Raw genomic sequence first — 25186 nt, 5'->3', positions numbered from 1 at the left:
GAGTTATTTGCCTCTAGAAATTTGTGCTATTGATAAGGTAACCTCCCTGTTTAGATCTCTAGGACATCTGTAGAGCAAGGGAGATTCCTGTTCTGCAGGATTGCGGTCCCTGCAAGTTAACTATTTATCGTTTTATGGCGGTCAGGGGTGCCTGAGGAATGCTACACATATGGAGGGGAGCGGGTGAAGAGAGGGTGCAAGGCGCCAGCTTCTGTTCTGTCCTCAGCCAGCCTCCTGCTCCCTCATCAGTCCCATGAAGGACTCCATCCTGGGACTCCAGGATCATGACCTGAGCCAAAGGCAGTCGCTTAATCAGCTGAGCCACCCAGGTGCCCTTATTTTTATGTTTTCTATCTTATATACTGTATTCCCACAATAAAGTAAGCCAGAGAAAAGAACCTGTTAAGATAATCACAAGGAAGAGAAAATACACTTACAGTACTGTACTATATTTATCCAAAAAAACTACATGTAAGCGGACCCACCAAATTCAAATCCATGTTGTTCAAGGATTGACTGTGCTTGTTTGCAAAGCTTCAAAATCCGATAAACAGCATCATGCTATACAATTTTGTAACTCGTTTTGTTGTTATTGTTAATGGGTGTGGTCGTTTTAACACCATAGAATATTATACAAATAAACTACAATTTTTCCATTTTCTTGTCAATGGACACTTGGATTGTTTCCAATTGTTTGCAGTTATGAGCAATGCTGCTGTGAACACTTGCACACATCTCTCTGCCTGTACATGTGAGAGTTTCTCTGTGATAGAGATCCGGAAGTAGCTGGGTTATGCTGTTATATACATATTCAGTCTTATTGATATTGTAACATATTCAATGTTACTGATAGAACACTGCTCTCTAGAGGTTTGTGTTAGCTATGCTTACTGCTTCTTCTTCTCGAACTTCCAACCCCAAGATCAAGAGTCACATGCTTTACTGACTGAGTTAGTCTGAGTTACTTGTATCAGCAAGGTGATCTGGCTGGCTTAGGACAGAGTTCCTCAAATTTCAGTTCATAAGTCTTTTTTTTTAAAATATATTTTTATTTTTTATCTTTTTATTTATTTTTTTTAAAGAGAGCAATCTTTCAGCATTTTCTCTGGATGATAGAAGCCCAATTACAGGATTCTAGGAGTTGAAAGATGAAAGGGTGCTGTGGTGAGGGACTGAGGCTTTTGCCCTTCAGCTGGTAGGCTTTTGCTTAATACCTTATTTTTTATATTCCTGATGCCCTCACATCTGGGGCCCAACTGACAGAGAGACTGCCCCTCCCAGGGCTAGCCAATTTCTAGAGAGAGCAAACAACTCTCCAAGGATTTCTCCTCTCATATGCGAACAAACCAATGGACTTGAACTGCCTCCTACATCTGGCTTTTAGGTTTCAGAACCTGAACATTCCAGGGTCTTAGAAACAGTCCCTAAACCAACCGGCACTTCTCCCCGAAGCCACTGGAAGGGCAAGGCAGGAGCCTCCCTGAGCCCCGGGCCTCCAGCTGTAGGTGCAGCCGGTGAGCCCCACCTCACCCACCTCAAGTCAGGATTGCTGCTATATAGGCCGCGTTCCACTTGTGTTATTTTCTCTTTCCGCTACCAAATGGGCTTAAAACCACAGGTCTGGGTGTTCCTTCTGTGACAGTGTGCCTCTGTCCCTGCCCCTCCCCCCTGAACGGCACAGTGATGAAATTGCACAGTCCTGCTCCCATCCCGGCAAGCCTTGACCTTTTTTTTTCATTCATTTGGCAAGCCAGCATTTACTGTGATTCTGAGAGCCAAGCTCGGAACTGTGGCTGCTGGGAACAGACACGTGTCTGTTATCCAAGAGCTCCAGCGCGACCGCAAAGAGAGGACAAATAAGGACCGCAAAGAGAGGACAAGTCCTCATCACAGCAAATGGAGGACAGTGAGCACTGCGGCTGGATGGAACATCCAAGACATTGAAGAAACACATTGGAGGGATGCCCTCAGACAAGGGGGAGACCTGGGAATGTTTCCTTGTGGAAGCAGCCATGTGACTGGAAAAACGGGGAGCATCGACCCATGGAGATGACAAGATGGAGAGTGGAAGGAGCAGCAATCACAGTCAAGAGAAGGCAGAAAGCAGCTTCCAGAAATGTCACAGGTGAGTGTGGCTGGATCACAGGATGAAGGACACAGGACAGGAGCTGAGGTTGGCCTGGCTGTCCGGTGTCTAGTAGTGGACAGCGTTGACTGTTGGGGGTTTGCAGGACTCTCTGAGCCCATTGTATATCCTCTGGGGTTGGCGCTCAGCACATCATCGTGGGCTCAGTGACGTTCATGGTGAAGATGCAGAAGTCATTCAAACTAGCCAGTTCTGAGCCTGCTTACCCTGCCTTGCCTTGCCTTTCTCGGGGAGGCCACAATCAAGTCTCAAATCCAGGCTTTCTTTCCGCCTCTTCACCAACCTTGGTGCTCCCCATGGGACCACTGTGTGGTAATGGCACGCCCCCTGCTCTTGGGAAGGGTCTGAAACAAACTCTCTTTTCAATGGCAGCGGTATCCTGCCTGAACTGCTGGTCTCACCAACCTGGAAAGTAATAAAACCTACATTTTATTTATTTATTTATTTATTTATTTATTTATTTATTTATTTATTTTTAAAGATTTTATTTATTTATTTGACAGAGAGAGATCACAAGTAAGCAGAGAGGCAGGCAGAGAGAGAGAGTAGGAAGCAGGCTCCCTGCTGAGCAGAGAGCCCGATGTGGGGCTCGATCCCAGGACCCTGAGATCATGACCTGAGCCGAAGGCAGCGGCTTAACCCACTGAGCCACCCAGGCGCCCCTAAAACCTACATTTTAAAACAAGGTTGTACCAACGTAAACCAGGGGGATATGAGAGTTCCTCTTTCCAGCACCACTACGTTCTGGATTCTGATTTTGTCTCCCTGGTTAGGTACCACATCATTGATGTTTTAAATGATGTTTCCGTGGTTATTAAAGAGGTTGAACATTTTAATCTTTTGTCATTTCAGTTTTTCCTTCAGTGAATTTTCATTCCTACTCTTTGTGATTTAAAAAAAATTATGTTATTACCTTTTTTTAAGAGTTTATTATTTTTTAAAGGAATTTCTACACCCAGTATGGGCTCGAACTCACAGCCCCAGGATCCAGAGTCATGTCCTCCACCACCTGAGCTAGTCAGGCATCCCCATCCCCCCAAATTATGTCATTACCTTCTATTATCTAGTTGCATGAGTTTGTATTTTCTAGAGTCCAGTCCTTTATTAATAGCACATTGTGGCTTTATCTTCTCCCCTTCAGTGGCTGGTTTTTAAACTTTGTGGTCTCTCCTGTTATGCAAAAGTTGACAAATAAATTCAGTCGAACTACAGACCAATAACCCTGTAATCTTTTCTTATGGTTTGTCAGTTTTATGTCATGTTTAAGAAATCCTTTCTTCCCATGATCCTGCAATGTATTTCCTTCTAAAAGTTGTGAAGTTCTATTTCTGCCATTTATGTCTTTAATTTCCCTGGGGTTTTTGTGTAATGATGTATCTAGGGATCTTTTTTTTTTTTTTTCCACTTGAGTAACGAAATGTCTTTGTACCACTTGTTGGCTAGTCCATCCTTTCTCCACTTCTGACAAACAAAACTACTATGAGTGAAAAGGGTTGATAGGGAGTTATTTGTATCAGCAAGGTGATCTGCTGGCTCATGACAGAGTTCCTCAAGTTTCAGTTCATAACTCTTTTTTTTTTTTTTAAGAGAGCAATCTTTCAGCATTTTCTCTGGATGATAGAAGCCCAATTACAGGATTCTAGGATTTGAAAGATGAAAGGGTGCTGTGGTGAGGGACCGAGGCTTTTGCCCTTCAACTGGTAGGCTTTTGCTTAACACCTTAAGAAAAAGTACTAGACATATCGATCTGCCTGAAATCTCTGGATCTTTTTCAACCTCTCTGATTTAAGTTATCCAAAAAAACAAACCTCCTGTCCCTTGCCAAGATGGAAAGGTTAGTTTCCTGTTGGTGGTGGGATGAAAGAGGTCTGTTCCTTATTCAGAATTTTAACCAACAACCTTATTTTCATCCTCTTGCCTATTCCTTGCTTGCAGAGGCAGCTTTCTCTCCAGTTCCAGAATCTTCTGTGTTCTATGATGCAAATAAATCCCTTCTCTGAAGACAAGTGGGTTTTAGCTTTTTACAATATGATTAGTTACTACTCATCCATTCCCTTTTCATTTTTCAAAATTTTGTTGGTATCTTTTTTTTTTTTTAAAGATTTTATTTATTTATTTGACAGAGAGAGAGAGATCACAAGTAGGCAGAGAGATAGGCAGAGAGAGAGAGAGAGAGGGGAAGCAGGCTCCCTGCTGAGCAGAGAGCCTGATGCGGGGCTTGATCCTAGGACCCTGACATCATGACCTGAGCTGAAGGTGGAGGCTTACCCCACTGAGCCACCCAGGCACCCCTGTTGGTATCTTTTATCTGTTTGTCTCCATCCTAGATTTTCTTTGTCCTTTTATGGTTCTATATCATTTAAAATGTTCTAATCCTTGTTTTATTTGGGTATTGGGTTTTAGTCTATTTCCTGTTTTTTTTTTAATTTTTTTCTACTTGGTTACATTTAGAAATGGTTATTTTTATTTTTATATATGGATCTTGTATCCAGAGTTTCTTGAACTCTTAATTTTTGTGCTTTTCCCTTTCGAGTTCCTTGGGCTTTCTATGAAGACGAGATTATAACTGCATCTAGGGAGAGCTTTATCTCTTTTCCAAATCTAATACCTGTTATATCTTCTTGTTTTATTGCATTGGCTACAGCTTCCAATATTAGGTAAGCACTACTCTAGCCTTGTCTATCATATGCAAAGATTTCCCGTATTCAGCCTTCCCTTCTTATTCCCACTTCCAGATAGAGCAGATTATTCTCTTTTCTGTGCCCATGAGATCTAGAATACGCTCCTATTGCACTATCTTTTTCATTGTATTGTATTTGTTGGTATTTCTGAGTTCCAATTAGACTACAAACTGAGGGAAGAAACTATGGTTCATTCATTGTAATATCCCCCTAAATATATCTTAGTATGGTAGTACATATTTAATAGAAGCTTGCAAAAGAATGTTTATTGCTACATGAGGCACTGCCACAGTTACAAGTTTGTGTGATTATTGGTGAATATCTTCCTTCTCCACTAAACTGTGAACTTCCTTAGGGAAGACTGTGTCTCCCATTGTTTGCCAGTGCATCCCTGGTGCCTTGCCCAGTGCGTGGCACATGGTATCCCTTAATGTAATATGAACACATAAACAAAAAGACTGCCTGGGTGGTTCAGTTGGTTAAGCAGCTGCCTTCGGCTCAGGTCATGATCTCAGCGTCCTGGGACCGAGTCCCACATCGGGCTCCTTGCTCGGCAGGGAGCCTGCTTCTCCCTCTGCCTCTGCCTGCCTCTCTGTCTGCCTGTGCTCGCTCTCTCTCCCTCTCTGACAAATAAATAAAATCTTAAAAAAAAAAAAAAGACTGAAGTGGACTCTTGTATGAAGAATCAAAATAAAAGTTACTTCTGTCACACTTAAGCATTTAAAAAGGTCCTGTCCTTCAAGGGGTGTATCTCCTCTCAACAATTCACTCACTGTAGGTGTATTTAGGCTCAGCGTTAGTGGTGTCAAAAGTATTGTGAAAATTTGCCATTGCTGAAACCTCTGGATTTAACATTTTCCCCCATAAGTGTTGTTTTATTTATTTTAATTCTGGGATAATTTATTAACTATTTGGAAAAAAATTAGGGTCATTCCTCACAACAGATAACAAAGTAAATTCCAGAATAAATTATTGGGATATAAATAAACTAAAGCAAAATATAGAATAATATTTATATAATGTGAGATGTAAGCCTTTTAAGCACATGCAAAAAACCCCAACACCCATCATAAATAAATGCACATGAACACACTAAATATCTAGATACCATATGCCCAATAAACCTATATGAAAAACAAATTTTACTTGAAATGCATCCTGAATACCCATCTCAGTAAATAGTATACATCTTTGTATAAAAATTAGATAGAAAAAAAGAATATTATTAAGTGTTAAAAGTGGCAATTGCCAAGTACGGCAATGTTAAAAAGATAAAGGTACTGAAAGTCAATACAAAATGCTGTCAAAAAATTTCAATTGACAAACATTAAAATGAATGGGCACATATTTTAGTGATCCCCTATATATTTTTTAACCTTGAAGCGTAAGGACAAGAGTGACCACCTCAATTTGGGGAATTTCCCAAGTAACATATATATGCTCCTTCTTAGATAAAGGGTAAAATATACGTGATATTGGTTATATTTAAGATCAGATATTGAGTATAATTTACATTAAAATGTACAGTGAAGAAGAGATAACTGTGTAGAAATCATGGAAACTTGGCCATGCAAATATTTTTTAATCTCTGCTATTACTAAACCTTGTTTCCTTTATTTATTTAGAAAGGTAAGTCTGTTCAACCAACAATACTTGAAGCCCTACTTAACAATGTTTCAAATTAAATAAGCCAATTACATGCAAGTCCCCACTTACACTATTAAAACTTTGAGGAGATGGACTGGTAGGGAGGTCAGCCCTTTTCTGATGGTGGGAAGACAGGTGGATGGGAGCATTATAAAATATCTTGCCCTAGTACCTGGTAGGTCTATGGCACACATACAAGACTTGGGAAAAATTCAACCCCTTCTACCAATGAGAAAATAAACCAAATATGCCATCAAATGGTGAACGAGCAGCAAACAATTTGTGAATCAAGAAACAAGAACCAACAACTAATATACAACAACCAACAACTAATATACAATAGTTATAAACATTCTTGGGCCAAATACCGCATTTAATTATAAAAAAAATCATATGTTAAATTAGGCAGAGAAAAGAAGGTCTTGTATCTCCAAAGCAATGATTCACAATGGATTTGACACCAGGCTCAAAATATAGTTTAGCTAGACTTCTCAGAGGGATCATCCTTCATCATTTCCCTGTTCAATGAGAAATACTACTGCCATCTATTACACTATTATCCAGATACTTTTTTGATCCCTTGAGAAATCAATACATCCCACACTACCCACATACTTTTTATTGTGTAGACATTAGAAGCAGGAAAAATGCCTCAATTACCATTTTTATTGTCAACACATAACACAGTGCCTGTCACATAGCAAGCAATCAACAAACATTTGCTGAATGAGTGCCCAAGTGCTTATTATGAGTCAGGCATTATGTTAGCAGCTAACAAAATTCTCTGAAATTCAATAATTTTCAGAATTCTCTGTTGGCTGTTCTTGGTGTAATGAGAATGATTAATAGGAAAAGCTGAATAAGAGAAACACAGCTCAGTTGAAAGCATAGCTTCCTAATAGTTACTAACAATGATGAAACAAAACCCCAGAAAATATATGAGATACTACTGTTCCTTCCAAAACTGATCTGGCTTACAAATCCTACACAAAATTTAATTAAATAAAAAAAAATGAATAAAGACAAATGAGCCTCAGGTGAATTATGGACATAATTTTTATTTAAGCATGGGCTTTTAGCTTGGCTCACCCTACAGGACAACCTTTCAGTTAGGTTAATAGAGAGTTCAGGGCTTACAGGGCCATTATAATGTTGCTGGTGTTGGTACAGCTTCATCAGAAGGTATGCGTATGACCCGCAGGAAAAACAATCCACGAAGAGAACACAATGAAAACATCCACTGTTTTACAAATCACTCTGTTACCACAGACACGAAATGGCAGTTACTGTTAGTAAATCAGCCACAGAACACTTTAAAAGAACCTTTAGACAAGGAGCTGGGAACTTTGTGGGAAATAGGGTTTTCATCCACAATTTTTAAGTAGAAAATATTTCAAGGTCAAGCATTTTTCTTATCCACAAAACAACGCTAAACCAACATACATTTTAAGGAGTAGATTAAAGGAGATACAATATCTTTACAACTATCTTCTTGAGTAGGTATCTCAACGAATTTTCTGCAGAATATAAGTAGCCCGAAATTCAGCAGCAAAATATTGCAACGTAACAAGTAAATACAGTGTCAATGTGTTATACTGTAGAAGAGAATACATAAAGGAACAAACGATGATAATTTAATCATAGAAAACATGATAAAGAGCTGAAATACAGTCCATTTAAATAGCTTTGTGACCAAGAATGTTAGATTCTGTACTAAACGCCATTTTAAACATAAAAATCTCTTAAATTTTTGTGCTTAAACTTTTTTTTTCTGTTAAACTATCTCTTATTTTTAATACTGCCACTGTAACTGATATTACAACAGATCACAATTTTCACGGACACAGCAACATGAAGACATTTACTTATGAGAAAATAAGTCACTTGTCATTAGTTCACAGTGTGGGAAAGTGGTGTACACTCGGTCGTGAGAAGGGCTTTCAGTTAGTCACCAAGTCCTTCACAAGAATTTTCCTGATATCAGATGCGGTGCGTGATTTAAAAGAACAGGAAGCAACACATCACATGTCGGAAGGAAAAATAAATGTTTTGATTCTTCATGGGTATCGTCTAAGTGACCTTCGTCTTCTGTTGTAGAAGTGCCTGAGCCCATGTTGTCGTGAAAAATTCATCATGTAATTTTGTTTGCGAGTGCTGTTCAAATCGGAAAGGACAGAGGCAGGGAGGCAAAGGAGAAAGAGCATGTAAGTCCCACCATGGAAAGCACAATCTAGGCTATGTTCTAAGTTACCCTGCTATTTGTCTGAAAATTTTCATTGTTAATAGGTCATGCTGGTGGTGCTACCCCAGGACAGGATAATTAAAGGTTGACACCTGTATTCACTGCCTTTGGCTTTGAAGAAATCCCCTTCTTTTCATTAGTGAGCTCCAAATCGGGATGGGGGAGGGAAGGTAACTTATCTTGATTCACAGTGAAAGTGGATTGAAATTGTTTTGGCTTTTTGAATTTTATTCGTGAACTTTTTCTGAACACTTGGATGGATTTCATTTGAGAGGAAGTGGGTGCTGTACCCATCACCTTATTTAGACACATCTTTAACAAGTAGGAAACATAACTTAAGCAAACTTTCTCATTCAAAGCTTAAAAAGCAAAAACCAAGTTGTTAGCTCAATCAGCTTGACTTTCCTATTTCATCAGACTCAGGTGCAAAATAAAGTAAGTTTTTCTCATGGCCGTCCACAAACAGTAAGCCTTTGGGGTCTAGAAACATAGTCTTATGAAAAAGACACTCCATTGGAAAAAAGATCGTAATATACTAAGAAAGCGTATAGACTGTATAATTGTGCATGTGTGTATATATTTCCTCCACATACATACATATGTACATACTATACATGAAGCTGATAAAAATACTGAAAATGGATTTTCAGAGTCTGTCAGAAACTGCACAATATTGGTAGAGAAAGCTATTAAAAGTTTTGGTATGGAAAATATACTTCACAAAGGATCATATCGACATCACTGAAAAGAATCTCACTCCTTTCACACACTGGCTTGAGTGACAACATATCTCTATGTGGCATTAGAATGTGGTTTTGAAATGCAAACCTATCAATATTTTTCAAATTCACTGAGTCTCTTCAGTACTGTCCGGACACAGAGTTTTTTCCTTCTTAATTTCATGGAAACATAAAATGCTTCTGGAGTGGGATGATGTCATGTGCTCTGATTCCACTGTGAAGGTCAGTATGACATGAACTTGAATCAGGATAAAGAGGATAAAGAGGAGGCAATGGGTGATTTTTGTACTGAGCAGCATATTCTGGGTTATTAATGATCAATATATTAGGCAAGGTGTCAAATGGTACTGTTTTACCTAGTATATTATACTAGGTATTATATTTAAACATATTATACTAACATTTGTAATACACAAAAACCTCTAAAATTAGGGTTTTATAGTTTGAGCATTAGAAAGTTTGTAATAAAATGCCTCCAAGGAAAATGACATAAAAAAATGACATGATTCACATAAAGTGAATGTCATCAGATAAGCTTAATCAAAAAGCAACAGCATCTCTACTGAAAACCTGATAAAAAGACAGACTCACAGTGATATATTTTATAAAATAAAATGAAGTGCTAATAACATTCTACTCTAGTTTTCTATTTTATCAAAGTGCAAGAAACAGGACACCTGAGTGGCTCAGTTAGTTAAGCATCTGCCTTAGGCTCAGGTCATGATCCTAGGGTCGAGGGATGGAGCCCTGCATCTGGCTCCCTGCTCAGCAGGGAGCCTGCTTCTCCCTCCCTCAGTCTTCCCCCCATCCCAGGCTTGTGCTCTCTCTCTCTCTTTCTCTCTCTTGCTGTCTCTCTCAAACAAGTAAGTAAAATATTTTAAAAAGATGCTGGGAACTGGGGTGCCTGGATGGCTCAGTCGTTAGGTGTCTGCCTTCTGTTCAGGGCATGATCCCAGAAGCCTGAGATCGAGGCCCGCATCAGGCTCCCTGCTCTGCGGGAAACCTGTTTCTCCCTCTGCCCCTCCTCCTGCTTGTGTTCCCTCTCTCGCTATGTCTCTGTCAAATAAATAAATAAAATCTTTAAAAATAAGTTGCTGGGAATTTGGGTAAATTGGAAGGGGAGGTAAACCATGAGAGACTATGGACTCTGAAAAACAGTCTGAGGGGTTTGAAGTGGCGGGGGGGGTGGGAGGTTGGGGTACCAGGTGGTGGGTATTATAGAGGGCACGGCTTGCATGGAGCACTGGGTGTGGTGAAAAAATAATGAATACTGTTTTTCTGAAAATAAATAAATTGGAAAAAAAAATAAGTTGCTGGGAACTATAGAATGGCAGCTAGAAGATTTATCTTCAGTTGCTTTACTCCCCATCCTTTCTTCCCTGATACGACAGTGTTACATGTATCAAAAAAGTCACTGGTTTTAATCTCATAGTTGAAGATGAAATGAACTTATCCACTATTTACCATCAGCTGTAAGTACTAATTGCTGCCTAGGTACAAAAGAAGAGCAGTGACCTTTTAGTCTTGAACTAATTAGTCTTGAAGGAATCAAGGGTTAGGAGAAAGAATCCTGTTACCTCTTTCATCACGAAATGCTGGGACTGGCACTAGCCATCTTCCTCCCAGCATGGTAGGTCACTTTGTAGCCCTTTCCTGCGTTATGATAGTGGCTCCCTAAACTAGCCACCTCATTTTCTCTCCTTATGGAAAAAAACACTGCTGCAAAGAAACCATGAGATCCCGAGAATGTATCACCGAACACACAATGGTATGCACGTGTGTGCATGTCTTCCCACATCCATAGGGCGCATTTGGCACACCAGTCTCAGTGAACATTCCCTCAAATGCTGGCTTTACCTTGGTAACAAGCCACTCACAGTCCTTTTGTCCATGGACCCACATCTAAGCCAACTTAGCCAGATACTTCAAGTTCTCTAGGATTTCATCTTATTCTGTTTGTCAAGTCCTTTCTTCTACTACATTCCATGCAGACCCCTTATTCAAACTCACCCGGAACCTTTTCCATCTGTCTCACTGGTCAACCTCTTACATCACTTCTTAAATTTCTACATTTTTTCCCCAAGTATCACCTTTTATGTATTACTCGCTGAAGGGATTTGATTTCCCCCCCAACTTTCAACCCTCATAGTGCTCATCTTCTACTTTGGCTGGAAATCAACTGTGTTCTTTTGGGGGAGTGGCCTGTCCCCCACTCCCCCCACCCCCACACCATAGAACTAAGCCTCCTGCCTCACCCGTGGGTGGTCAAGGCATGTCTGTTGAACTTTTGGTGACTTACTGATTGGACTCCTGTTGTAAATCATTACTCTTTAACTATAAAGAATAATTGCAAAGTTAAAGCAATGAAAATTATTCTGTTGAAAACACGTTTAAAGATATAAGGTACTCAAAGAGAATTTAAAATGGTTAAAGTAGTTTACATAGAAAAAACTCGTAACACTCAAGATATTTAGTTATCCCAATGCAACCTAAATTGACATGAAAGTGACCTCAGTACATGGGAACAAAGGAACGTTCAATTTTTAACAAAAAGTGATATGTGTGTTTAATGGTCTTAAATCAACTTCTCTAATAGAACGATTGACTCATTATCCTCCATCATTATATATAAGAAAATAAATATTAATGGGTTACAGATCTTTAATACCTTGACAGTCCAGCATAGAAGCTTATGTCTCATTTAGGAGGCATTTTGATTCACTGGATGCCCTTTAATTTTGAATACATTTAAATATCAGCAACGTATCTTTGGATCCCTGTGAATGCTGATGCACACATGTGTTTGCTATAGATGCCTCATGTTTCTCTAGTCACATTAAAAATGGCCACATTTTCAAAGCACTTTTGAAACTAACTAGTACTTTCATATGTAAAATATAAGTATATCTGGAGTCTGTTAGGTCAGAATCTAAAGAAGCAGGTTTCTCCAGTTCAAAACGTTTTTAAAATCAGGCACTGTGGGAAATTATACCGAACTGCTGTCTGCCTCTTAGGCCATTTAATAAACTAATGTGGTCATTAAACAGGAATTGTGGCTTCTACAATGTCTAACTTACAGGACTGGGCAATCTTAAACAAGCTGAAATAGCTCATGTTTACTTATGTATTTATTTATTTTTTTTGTGGAGCCTGTTTTTGTCCCTGATACAATGTAGATATATAGTTACAGAAAACCTTATAACCAAACTAGTAACAGGTGTGATGGAATTAAGATTTGTTTTTCCAGCGCAGTTATAGGGGAAAGTAATTTTTTATTGTAAGTCCACTGCAGGTAGGTAATGTTTATCCCAAGGTATATCAACTACACTCCTTGACCTGTCGACTTGCTCTGGCTGTGCATAGAATTCAGTCCATTTTAAAATTCTCCTATTGTTAGTCCTTGAAAGAAGGGAGAATGAACACCAGCGGCATCTTGGAAATGCTAACTTAAATGTCCATTATCGCTGAGTGAGTTTAGGAACTTAGATGATATGGAAATATAAGATACTTCTTCTTTTCTGCATGGGAAATGCGGATATTCCAAGAATTTTCAAGAATGACTGTGCTCTTTTGAACGATTGCTCACTAAAACCACTATCTTGGTAGTTAATTATTATGAAAAAATCCAGTTGATTTTGAATGGGTTCTAATGGAAATGGGAAAGAGACTTGGTGGAAGTAATTTGAGCTCATAGAAGTGTAGGTATTTTTACTGATATGTAATTAATTTATTTATTACCAAAACATATGATGCAATAAATAACACCTCAGATGAATGCAGAAGTAAGAATTCAGGGGACTGTCACAACTTCCAAAGAAATATTGGTGAGGGTCAGATGAAGAGCTGCCGTTCAAACTAATCAATGAAACTCCCCTGCACAGAAGCTCAATACTTCATTTTCAAGACCATGCATTTTCAGGAAGTCTTCACAGAAATAAGTGTAGGCTCATGTTATCTCACAAATGTTGAAGATTTCATGTTTATTTTCTCTGCTCGGGGAAAGAGAGTATCTGGTAACGTATACTCAGGGAGTTGTAAGGACTAAATGGAAACTTTTAGCATAAAATGCGGATGATTAATAAATGGAAATCATTTTAACTTCTTTCGTAAGTCTAAAAGTATTTCCATTAGAGGACAAATGCAACTATATATTAAAGAGGGCAAATCTTACCTAAGGATAGGATCTAGAACTCACAAATATTTTAAAGTCCACTACTTTCTGCCAATTCACTTATTTAGAATAGAATTAAAAAGTCAAGTTACCCTCGTGCATCTCCAGCACAGTAGATCTTTTGAAAGACATTACATTTAATCAGAGCCCCTAGGTCTTTGGCACAGATTTCTAGTTTTAATTTCCTTTCACAACAAGCTTATAAACTATGAGCACTTCAAAAGCACCGAATATAGTCAAATTTGTCACCCAATGAAGCAAGGCTGATTAGCGCTCTGTCTACGTCGTTGTGTCCACTATTTGCATGTACATTAGAGAATCGCCACAAGGTTGCTGAACCCTGAGTTAACTTGATATAGGTTTCAAATGTCCCAGTGTATCTCAGTATCATATATACATATATTTTATCATATATATCATATATTTATCATATATAACTTTGTTTTCACACTATATCTTTTTAATTGCAAAGGTCTTCGACAACACTTCTGTTAACGTAGGTAACACTGATGAAACTATTAGTCTATGGTTACCCAGAATTAGTAAGAGGACTTACCTTACTCTAGTGGAAAACCAATGACAGCAAATAATGAAATATAACACAAGTTAAAAAATGCCTTTCAATGCATGCAGCACTGTGATTAGTCATAAAAGTCTGATCAGGTTTAGATGCAATAAAGGATTTTTCATCTCTTTTGAAAATAAAAATTAAAGAAGTTAATTCTTATTCTTCGATACCTAATATATACATATATTTAACTTTTTAATGTAATGCAACATGCAATATTTGCTCATAACCATATGTCAAGGTACATGTAGCTTAGTACTACATTTGGCATAAATGTTGCATATAAAGCATAAATATGAAAGTAGCAGTTAATTACTGATATTAATTTTACTATCTGTTTTTTTCAATTATTCACATTTTAGAAAATCCTTATTTCTGAATATATTAAGGAATGGGCTTTAAAAAAATGCAGAAGTCCTCTACATCAGATAACACAGTCAAATTAATAAAGGATAAATATGCTTTGCAACAAATGTACTCTGCTCATTTCTAGAAATCATTTGTGCCAAAAATGACAGTATTTTGATAATGAATAGCATGAGGGGATGGTCATGATGGTACTCATATTATTAAAATCTGATAGATGCGTTTAAGACCATAGTTAGCAACATACTGGTTTTCATTCCCAGTAAATGTGGTAAAAATTCAATTCTTAGTAAATCAATTCACAAAGGCTCTTTACTGAGCAATTTGATTTCAAGGTACACATGCAAAAATTGGCCCACTTCATTATACAAATGACAGGTTTGTGACTTAAACACGTACACACAAAAAATGTGATGTGTGAATGAAATGCATAGTTGGGTGAGGGAGATTCTTAGGATAGAAGAATGAGTGCCCAACAGAAAAGATTAGAACCCAAAATTTTCTTTTATCCTAAGAAGAACCCCACCAGCATGGATCTTGTGAGGGGTCTGCCCAAGTGTGTTCACAAACATTTACTGAAAAATGTTCTATACTAGCAAGTGAATTCAGAGAAATTATGTTTCTGACATGATTGTCAGTGACTGTATTAGACGACATTGTTCAGACTTTACAGAATAAGGCTTTTTGGTAAGCTAGTGAGGCTGGAAGAAACTCATCTGTCAATTCAATCCACCTGTTTTATGCCAGAATAGGGGGGCCCAGTCGTCACAAAGTGCTTTTCGTGGGCAGGCTTTATTGAAAAACATCACGAAAATGAAAAGATTTCACTCTCAAACAAGCATAAAGCATAAACTAACTTTGCTTGTTAAATGCTTAATGGTGATTTTATCTTCATGGTGTGGGGCCTGTCACTCCGTACATCCATATTTATGAAATACAAATCCTTGCATATGGAGCATGTTAGAATTAAACCGTTAGATTACACATTTATTATGTATGTTATCAATTTCAGATGCATCCCTAAACCTCAAAATATATTCAAAAGTGCTGAATTTGTTCTCATCAAACTCTTTTCTCTTCTTTGTTAATATGGGCAGTAGTGAGGTTAAACTCAAGATACCATGCGTGACCACAATTTTTCTTTCTAGGGATTTTTAGCATGTGTCCTTAGTGCACATGCACAGAAGCAAAACTATGGTAATAAAACTAGATTAAGGCCAGTCTGCACTCAGAAAAGAAAATATGTTCTAAAAATGTAATGGTTTTCCAACCATTAGTTGCAAAAACATATTAGCAGCCCTCTTTGTGGTAATCTGTTAGGGGAAGGCTTGTATCTCTTTTGATTTGTATCCCAGTCTCCTCTCCTGTCCACATTTGAGGAGTTAGCCATTCTAGTTTATGTAACTAAATGTTATCATATAAAAGCATAGTGAATTTGAGGATATTCTGAATTATTAGGGATATATGGGCGTATTCTATTTCTAAATATACATTCACTGTAACAAAATTACAATTGGTAATATTTGTGAATCATCAAATGAACCTTGGATAGTTTCTTTGTGCCTTATTTGGTTGAAAGACACTCTGGAAAATTATTGTGTTTTATTTTTCTGAATTTTCTGGACCTTTCTTTTTTATTTTAAGCTCACCAAATGAATAACTTGAAGTAATTATTCTATAGAGCTTCAACAGCATATTAATTAGTAAATGCTTTAAAAGTTTTGACTCTTCTGAAAAGAAGTACTTTGAAAGGGTACAGTGGTATATGGAGAAATGTTAAATCCTAAGACAAGAGCAAAATATCACAAAGATAGTTCTGAAAATATAATTTCTCTGTATTGGTATTTCTCTCCCCCCCCAAAAAAGAAAGAAAACCAAGTGACTCCTTTAATTTTAACAAGTTTTAAAAATGTCATTAAAGAGACAGTATTTGCTTCTAAAATTACATGTGTATTTTATAAAAATAAAATTATATGGTGATATGTGTGAAGCTATAATTTTTATATTATTCACTGAAAGTATTCATGTGTGGCAATGCTCTTTCCTCACTCAAAATGTTTCAGTGTCCTGAAAGTCTGAGAGAATTGGGCAGAGTAAGAGCAGAAAGGTGCCTGGTAAGTGATAGATTCTTGAAAGTACTAAAAGTCTGGAGATGGATTGAAAGTGAAGTCTTTACAAATACAGATTATTTCTCCAGAAAAATACGGGAAACAATAGGTATGATTGATAGGATAGATTCCAGAGAACCTGAACTTGATTCTTCCAGTAATGTCATGATGCTGGCGGCTGCTTCTTAAAATTAATACCAACACCAGGTATTCTTGAACAGGGAACAAAGAACAGAGTTCTGCTTCAAAGTTGCAAAGGGGTTGTTTCATACCAGGGCAACATATTTGCACAGCTGAGCCCACTTGCTCTTTAACTCTGTCTGAGGAAGGGTATGACGGTGATGATAAGCCTCTGAAATCTGAAACTGACAACCGAAATTGCTTGGCTGGGTGGCAGAAGAACTATCTACTCGCACCCATGCTATGCCTACCCCAGGGTGTATTAGCTGCCTTCTCTTGAGGACTGTCAGGTTTTGAAGTTTCCATAGGAGTTGGTAATGCTTTGTCAGGCACAGGAAGCCCCATTAATGTAAACTAACTTGGCAAGAGACTTGAAAGAAAGTGTTTACTGACTCTAACTCCAATTCTCAACCAGTTTATTAGAAGCACCCGAGGTGCTTTTATAAAAAGACTGATGCTCAGGTCCCACTGTGGATCAGTTTAAATCATCTTCGGGGATATATCCTCCCCCAAGCTCCCAAGTGATTCTGGTGTTGGATCAGACTGAGAAGTGCTGCTCTGAAGGGCGAGTAGTTAGAGCAGAAAGGCTCTGGGGATGGTTTTTGGGTCTATTTGGACACATTTCTGGCCTTATCATATGTAGCTATGTATTCATTTTAGAGCCCAGGTATTCTCCTGGAAGCATGTATTCTGAGGAAGTCAGTGTCTCAGTAAAACTCAGCCTCATAAAGATCCAAATGAGTGTGGACTTTTATTTTAAACTTCAACTTTGTCTTGTGGAGGCAGAGCCCAGCAAGTTGTCCAAAGCAGCAGAGCGCACAGTGGGGGCTTGTGTGGGGACCAGGTTGTTCTTGGATTTGGGGGTTGATATGGATGCCATGCAAGCAGGTGCCTCAGTGAAAACTAAGACGAGGGCTAACTCAAGACTGGAAAATTCAGCTCATGGCTATGATTGAAAGAAAACAAATCTGGTAGTTTGCCTACCAATCGATCATTTAAGTTTGCTTTCAAAATGACTGAAATCAGCCAAAGGACTGATTTCATTTTCGGTTTGGTAAACAGAATGAACATTTGAACCTATCTACCGAGAAGATTCGCCTCTCCTTGCCAACCACTTGGAGCCATCAGTCCGAACCCGTCGAGACATAAGCATTCCAGTTCTACAGGAACTAGATTGTTAGAGAAAAAGCAAGTCATCTCTCTGCGGAACAGTCAACCCGGCTAGGCGAGAGCGGTGCCAACTTTATCATACAGGAGAAACCACAGGGGAACACCTTCCCCGCTCAGTGCAGGGGTTAGTCAGGGGGACTCTGAAACCACAAATTCCTTGCTCTGGTGGTGGCTGTGGCATTTCACAGAAGAATGCCTTGGGCATCTGTGGCTCAGACAGGTGTAACTGGGCGCCTTAGCTAGAAATAGACCCCTTCTCTGTTCAGGATATCATGCCATTTTATAAGGCAACCCAGGTGTGACAAGGACATTGTTTCTCATTTATCTCAAGACTTGTGTCACCCAATTTCACTAATGCGGTCGAATCTGCAGATACATCTTTTGCTTATTGAAGTTTTCTAAGGCATATTAAGTTATATTCTAAGGCATATTATATTCTAAGGCATATTAAATTGTTTCGGGACTTTCCTACTTCAGGTTGACTCGAGCTACAAATAGCAGTTGTGGAAAGGGCGAAGACCAAAGTCTCCTGGGGGCTTCTTATCAGGAACGGTTGTTACTGAATTAAGAAGCATGCCATAGCAAAAGAATATCAAACCTTCCCAAAATGGACAAGGGAGCTATCTATCAGATACTCACAGGACGACCTCCACATGGTCCAAAGCCCATTGATCATGACCTGTTCCGTTGTGGCGAGGTTGCCACCAGCGCAATAAAACTCCTTTCATCCGTGCCTCCCTGGGTCACAGAAGGACAAAGAGGTTACCCGCTAGAAGACAAACTTCTGGTATGCCATTTCCACACCTCGAAGGTAACAGGCCCATCTAACTCAACATGACTGAGCGTATGAATTTGGATTCGCTTAGTTCACGGTACCCTTTTGAGCAGCATTAAATTTCACTGGTGACTCATGGATCTGGAATCCATTTCCCTCTCCCTCCCGGCTTCCCCTCGCTCCAGGAGCAGCTGGAAGACCATCGAATTTGGTCCATGTCCGGGCCATGCCTTCTGCGTGCGAGGTGCTGAGCTAGAACTGGGGGTGCGGTGCTCAACCAAAGGGACCCCGTTGCCTAGCCTCAGAAAACCTGCAGAAGAGTGCACCCAGAAAATTAAAAACGTTCTTCTTTAAAAGACTAGAAATCCCTGTCAGAGAAAGGGAAATCAGCAAAAAGTGCCCCTGCATTTACTTGTTAGGTTCTCTTCCCTCTTGAGCCCACAAGCACCCCCACCCCGCGCCTCACAGGGAGCAGCGACACAACTCTGGGGATCTGGGTTCGTCAGGGTTCTGCCGCCACCTGCTTGGGTGGGGTCGGCGCAGTAACCTCACGCTCCGGGCTCCATCTCATGGATTCCTGGCGATCGGGCCACTTACAGGGGCACGTTGTAGGACACCCTCTGCGCCTGCGTGAAGTCCTTGGGCTGGTGCTGCGCGATGACGTGCCACGTGATGCCGTTGTTGACGCTGTACTGTAGCAGCACCGCCTTGTCCACGGCGTGCGGGCCGCTCACGTCGCTGTTGCAGCTGTCCGTCTGGGATGTGCTCCCAATTTGCAGAACAAACATGATTTTGCTGCAAATATAGGGAAATGCATGTCAGGGAGTAGTAGAAGGGTTCTAGTTTTTTTTTTTTTTTTAAACCTTTCCTCATCCTAAAGTCCATCATTTCTGAGCTCAGAGAATAGAAATGGAAGCATCCCGTCTTAGGACTAAGGCATGTAAATAAACTAATGTATTTATATTAATCTTTACCTCCTACCTATGAGAAATAATCTCAGAAGGTGGGCTTTCTACACCAAGAGAACAATTTTGACTTCTATTCTCTGGAAGGTAAAATGGGCCAGATAGGCATTAGGAGATAGAGAGGACCAGGAATAAAACCACAATATTTATGTTACATATTTTTTTTTAAAAAACCAAACAGCTCCAAGCTGAACAGCATCTGCACAAGGATAAATCATTAGGTCTATTTTAGGAGAGGCTGTCTGGAGATCAGAAAGGAGGGAAAGCTGAGTTGGATATGCAGGCTCTGGACCGCACCTGCGATTCTGTTTGAAGTGTCTTTTTGCTCTTTATGGGCATTCTTGCCCTTAGAAGACACAGTTTTTAAACACAGGGAATCTATTCTAATAAGAGTCCTAGTGATTAATAGAGTGGTGCCATTTACAGGAGCTGATGACGTAAGGCAGCAAACTTAACACTTGTAAATTCATAAAAACAAACTTGCTTGCACAACATGGTGTGCAATTATTTGTTAAGCAGCTACTTGTCGCTGTATATGGGGTCAAGGGAAACATCAGGCTGTCTGCAGATTAAGTCCATCTTTCTGGCGGGAAAACATGGGATGGGTAACTGTAACTTCTGGCACCTCTGTGGTTACCACAAAGGACTTAATTGTATTTTCATTGTTTATCACACCGAAAGACCCTAAACTTGCCTTTCTGCTTCTGAAAATATATCACGAATGTTTTCCAAAGTCAAAAGCCTTGAGTAAATTATGTGTACATTTTTATTAACCAAGCATCTGATTCTCAATGTCCTCGTAGCTCTGGAACACCTTGCAGTAGTCAGGGAATACTCTAGCCAGCACTTTGCAGTCTTCATGGACCCTTGGAATCTTTTTTCTGAATTATACAGACAGAAAGTCATGTTTGTGTGGATAAGGAGGCAGAGCTGGGAAGGAGCAGGTGGGGAAGGGAATCCAACCTTCCTGGGGTCCTTTTGTCTCTGTCACTTCCCAAGTCGATTTGCACAGTCCCTATCCACTCTGCTCTCCATTAATAAGCAGTTCCGAGAACATTTTGAAAATTCCCATCTATCCTCCATTTCTTTTTTTTTTTTTTTAAAGATTTTATTTATTTATTTGACAGAGAGAGATTACAAGTAGGCAGAGAGGCAGGCAGAGAGGCAGGCAGAGAGAGAGAGAGGAGGAAGCAGGCTCCCTGCTGAGCAGAGAGCCCGACGCGGGGCTCGATCCCAGGACCCTGAGATCATGACCCGAGCCGAAAGCAAAGGCCTAACCCATTCAGCCACCCAGGCGCCCTATCCTCCATTTCTGTTTATTGTAACCATGTATGCTAAATATAGTTATATGTTTGCCTGATTATAAATCTACTCCATAGATACATTTGTATTTACATACTTGTAATTAGTCAACATGAAATTATCTATAGAGTGATCTAAGCCCATTTAACATTTTTTTGTTATTTTTCTTTAACTTTACTGAGATCTGATTGACATAAAACATTGTATAGGCTTAAGGTATACAGCACATTGATTTGATCCACATCAGTTTTTATTTTTGGCCACTTCTCCTGGCTTATGCCTATGTCACTACCACTCAGCCAGAATACGTGAAGAAAAACAAGGTATTCTACAATAAATTGAAGCAAAGCATAACTCTGAGTGGGGAAAACATTGCTTTCTCCTACCAAATTCAAGTGACATTTAGGTCTCCACTGCTTTGTGACACCCATGCTGTGAAGTTCATGGTTATATTTGACAGACAGCAGAAAGTGACCAGTCTTGTGGCCAGTTCTGGGTCTGAACTACAACACAGGAGTTTGGTTACCTTGCTCGGGTGAGATCCAGAGGCTTGGTGGCGGCCTGTCGTATCTGACAGCCATTAAAATAGAGTGAGTCTCCATGGGCGTAGGGTGCCAGCTGCCCACAGCCACTTCCTATCACCCCACCTTGGATGGTCTCCCAGTTTGCTTCAGTGACTCTTGCTGACTCGAAATTATCTTTGATATAGCTGGGAAGATCATGACTGAAAACAGAGCAATCATCACCTAGAGGGAAGGGAATAATTGCAAAAGTTAGCTAAAAGAAGTGGCATCATTAAAGATGATTTTAGGCTTAATCCATTCTTGTTACTATAAGAGCAACAACATACTAGCCAGATACAGACTCCCAGAAATAAATGTTTTCTTTGTATTGGAGCAATTATTGGCTTATGTTCTTTTTTAAAATTTATTTTTATTTCTTATTTATTTTTAAAGATTTTATTTATTTGACACAGAGAGATCACAAGTAGGCAGAGAGGCAGGCAGAGAGAAAGAAGGGGAGGAAACAGGCTCTCTGCTCAGCAGAGAGCCCAACGCAGGACTCAATCTTAAGACTCCGAGATCACGACTTGAGCCCAAGGCAAAGGCTTAACACACTGAGCCACCCAGGCACCCCTGGCTTATGTTCTTGAAAAAAATCCCACTTTCTCTGAGTGAATGTGTGCTACACTGTGTAGGGGCTAATGTACTTACTGCTCACATGAATCGACTGTGTAAATACCCAGCATCTGGCCTACAAGTTTACCAATGGTGGGTCTTGCAGGAGAGCTCTCACCCTGGCATGAGAAGCCAACCTAATTTCTTTCTCCCCAGCATGCCTTTGCAGCAGGAAATAGGATAAATCATGTTCTTGTTCTTCCAGCTCTATACTTGAGTCTTGAGAGCAGAGTCTGCATTTTATTCATTGTTGGGTTCTAGCACCTAACACAATACTTAGCACATGTAAGATATGCAATAACAAGATGATATAAATAAATGAGTAGTGAATAGACTAGAAGGATGAGAGCACTGAGTTGAAATGTTGGCATTTAAGAGAGAACATTAGCAAATGTGTATGTGTTTGCATTCGCCCTTGATTTGAACAGCACAACTTCCCTAAACATCTATAATAGTTCTATATCAAAAGGTCATGGCTCTAGCTCTGTGGGATCAGGGGAGAGGGCAAATTCCAGACATCTGGGACTCCTTGTGAGACATATGATTTGTTCATGTGTCTAAAGTTCAAGGTGTCCAGCTAATACATGGACAGATACAGGTGGTCTCAGTGGTAATGAGACCAGAGGAAAGAGATCACGGCTAAGTAATTTCTGACAAGAGAGATGTGCAGTCGTGTACATTAATCATACTCATTTCATTTGGAGGCCAGGAAATAGCATCAACAAAGAAATCTAACTATATTCTACTCCAGAAGTCAAATCTGTGGATTTTTCCATTGGAAAAACTTACCATTAGGGAAGTTGTATATATAATTTTGCTCCTCTTTGGATTAATCTCCCAGTTATGAGAGAAAGCAAGGTTGACTGGAAAGAACAACTGAGTAATGGTCATCTTTCTGACACTGACTAGCTGTGTCATCTTAGGCAAGTCACTTAAGTTCCCTGAGTCTCAGTTTCTTTACCCATGAAGTGGGAATAATTATATTTACAGCTATCTTATGGGGATATCATAAGTCGTAAATGACTGCTGAATAAATAGGGGGACACTGTGTAAATAGTAAAGTACAAGGCAATGTAAGAATTCATTCAAAAAGGATTCACTGAGCATTGCTATATGCCAAGTTTTAGGCACTGAGGATATTATGGTGATTATGTAGACTCTGTAACAACAGAAACCTGTTGGAAACCCTGCATCAGAGGAAAGCAGATTGCAGGCCTTCTCTCAGGCCAAGGAAACAGTTTCCTATGATGTTAGGGGTTGAGTAGATAATCAGTCCCAAATCATATACTTGGCTTCTAGAAGCCCAAGCAGTAAAAAGGTGTTTTTTTTTTTGTGTGTGTGTGTGTGTATGTGTATTTGTGTGTGTGTGTGAGAGAGAGAGAGAGAGAGAGAGAAAGAGAGAAAGCAACCTAGAAAACAGAATATATTGAATCATCAGCTATATCTTGGGAGGATGGGGCAGCTGCTACTGGAGAGACTGAGAAAGAAGGAATACCGGCAAAGTATCCAGGGATAGGCAGCCAGGACAGGAAGGAAAGAGGCCCAGAAGTGAACATAAAGTGTTGGGGGTAGTGGTTGAGGCAGGGAGTTATATAGAGAATGGGGAATGTGAAGTGCTATAGAATTCTGGATTTTATATTATTTTTAAAAGATTTTATTTATTTATTTATTTAGAGCGTGCACGAGCAGGGGGAGGGGCAGAGAGAGAGGGAGAGAGGATCTTAAATGAGCTCTACGTGCAGCGTGGACCCTGACATGGGGCTCCATCTCACGACCCTGAATCATGACCTGAGCCGAAATCAAGAGTCGACCACCTAACTGACTGAGCCACCCAGGCAGGTGCTCAGAATTCTGCATTTAAAAAATACTTTAAGGAACACGGCAGAAAATTATCCTTGACACTTCATTCCAAAGATAAAGAACGCTGTGATCAAAGGGTGTGTCATCCACCCCAAATCCCTCAGGGCTGGAGTTTTTCTTTCTTCGTGGCCTTTTGCTTTTTTAAACTTTTTTAAAAAAAGATTTTATTTATTTATTTGACAGAGAGAGCACAAGCAGGTAGAGTGGCAGGCTCTCTGCTGAGCAGGGAGCCCGATACTGGACTCGATCCCAGGACCCAGATCCCATGATCTGAGCTCCCCCAGGTGCCCCGCCCCTCCTGATGGTCTTTGTATAGGTGTTGATGTGAGGAGAGCCTCATGGTCTTTTGTATTAAAAGTGACAGCCTGGGGCGCCTGGGTGGCTCAGTGGGTTAAGCCGCTGCCTTCGGCTCAGGTCGTGATCTCAGGGTCCTGGGATCGAGTCCCGCATGGGGCTCTCTGCTCAGCAGGGAGCCTGCTTCCCTCTCTCTCTCTGCCTGCCTCTCCATCTACTTGTGATTTCTCTCTGTCAAATAAATAAATAAAATCTTTAAAAAAAAAAATAAAAAAATAAAAAATAAAAAAAAATAAAAGTGACAGCCTGGGATTCAGACCTTGGAAACTTTCATCACAGATGCAGACGGCACCCGTGGTGCAGTATCCGTGCCCACTGCAGAGCCTGGGGCAAGCCTCTCCGATGTACACGTGGTCGATTGCCCAGCTTTGCTTCTCCGTTTCTTCCCCCTTCTGGATCCAGCGGAACTGTGTTGCACTAGAAGTCCAGAGAGAGCAGGAGGGTTCAATAGCCTGTTATTTCCTGTGGCTGTGTCCCTCTTCCAGCCCTGGAACTGGGGACTATTTCTGAGAAAAGGATGCCCCCAAGCTTCTCCTTAAAGCACCCAAGTCAATGGGAGTGAACATGTACCCCCTCAGACTCTGGGGATATCTCCCAAAATGCCATTCTGGAAGCTTGTACCTTCCCTGAGGGTTTGATGTGAATTTCCTATTCTATTCCATAATCAATTTGTGTCCCTTTTTCTTATTGAGGTATATATATTATTTTCCAAATTTTTGAGTAAAGTGAATGC

The 25186-nt window shown here is 39.9% G+C and overlaps 1 protein-coding gene across 3 annotated transcripts in view; it reads right to left on the bottom strand.

Annotated features, from left to right (window-relative positions):
• Positions 1 to 3281: 3281 nt before the first annotated feature.
• The window catches only part of RELN (reelin), a 511932-nt gene continuing 490027 nt past the window's right edge, over positions 3282 to 25186 (bottom strand). Inside the window, exons 60-65 of one of the 3 annotated variants that reach the window (XM_044245854.1) lie at positions 24713 to 24870; positions 21588 to 21807; positions 19392 to 19589; positions 18659 to 18757; positions 14184 to 14189; positions 7513 to 8628 (exon numbers count right to left, since the gene is read on the bottom strand). In XM_044245854.1, coding sequence (XP_044101789.1) covers positions 8532 to 8628; positions 14184 to 14189; positions 18659 to 18757; positions 19392 to 19589; positions 21588 to 21807; positions 24713 to 24870 — 778 coding nt within the window. In that variant the 3' untranslated portion in view covers positions 7513 to 8531. Of the gene's footprint in view, positions 3317 to 7512; positions 8629 to 14183; positions 14190 to 18658; positions 18758 to 19391; positions 19590 to 21587; positions 21808 to 24712; positions 24871 to 25186 lie in introns of those variants that run through there. The other 2 variants (XM_044245853.1, XM_044245852.1) reach the window with 2 other exon arrangements.

This window comes from Neovison vison, chromosome 4 (genome assembly GCF_020171115.1).
Source record: "Neovison vison isolate M4711 chromosome 4, ASM_NN_V1, whole genome shotgun sequence".
Lineage (NCBI taxonomy): Eukaryota > Metazoa > Chordata > Mammalia > Carnivora > Mustelidae > Neogale > Neogale vison.
Note: the sequence above shows the minus strand (reverse complement) of the source record. Positions and strands in the feature narration are given on the sequence as shown.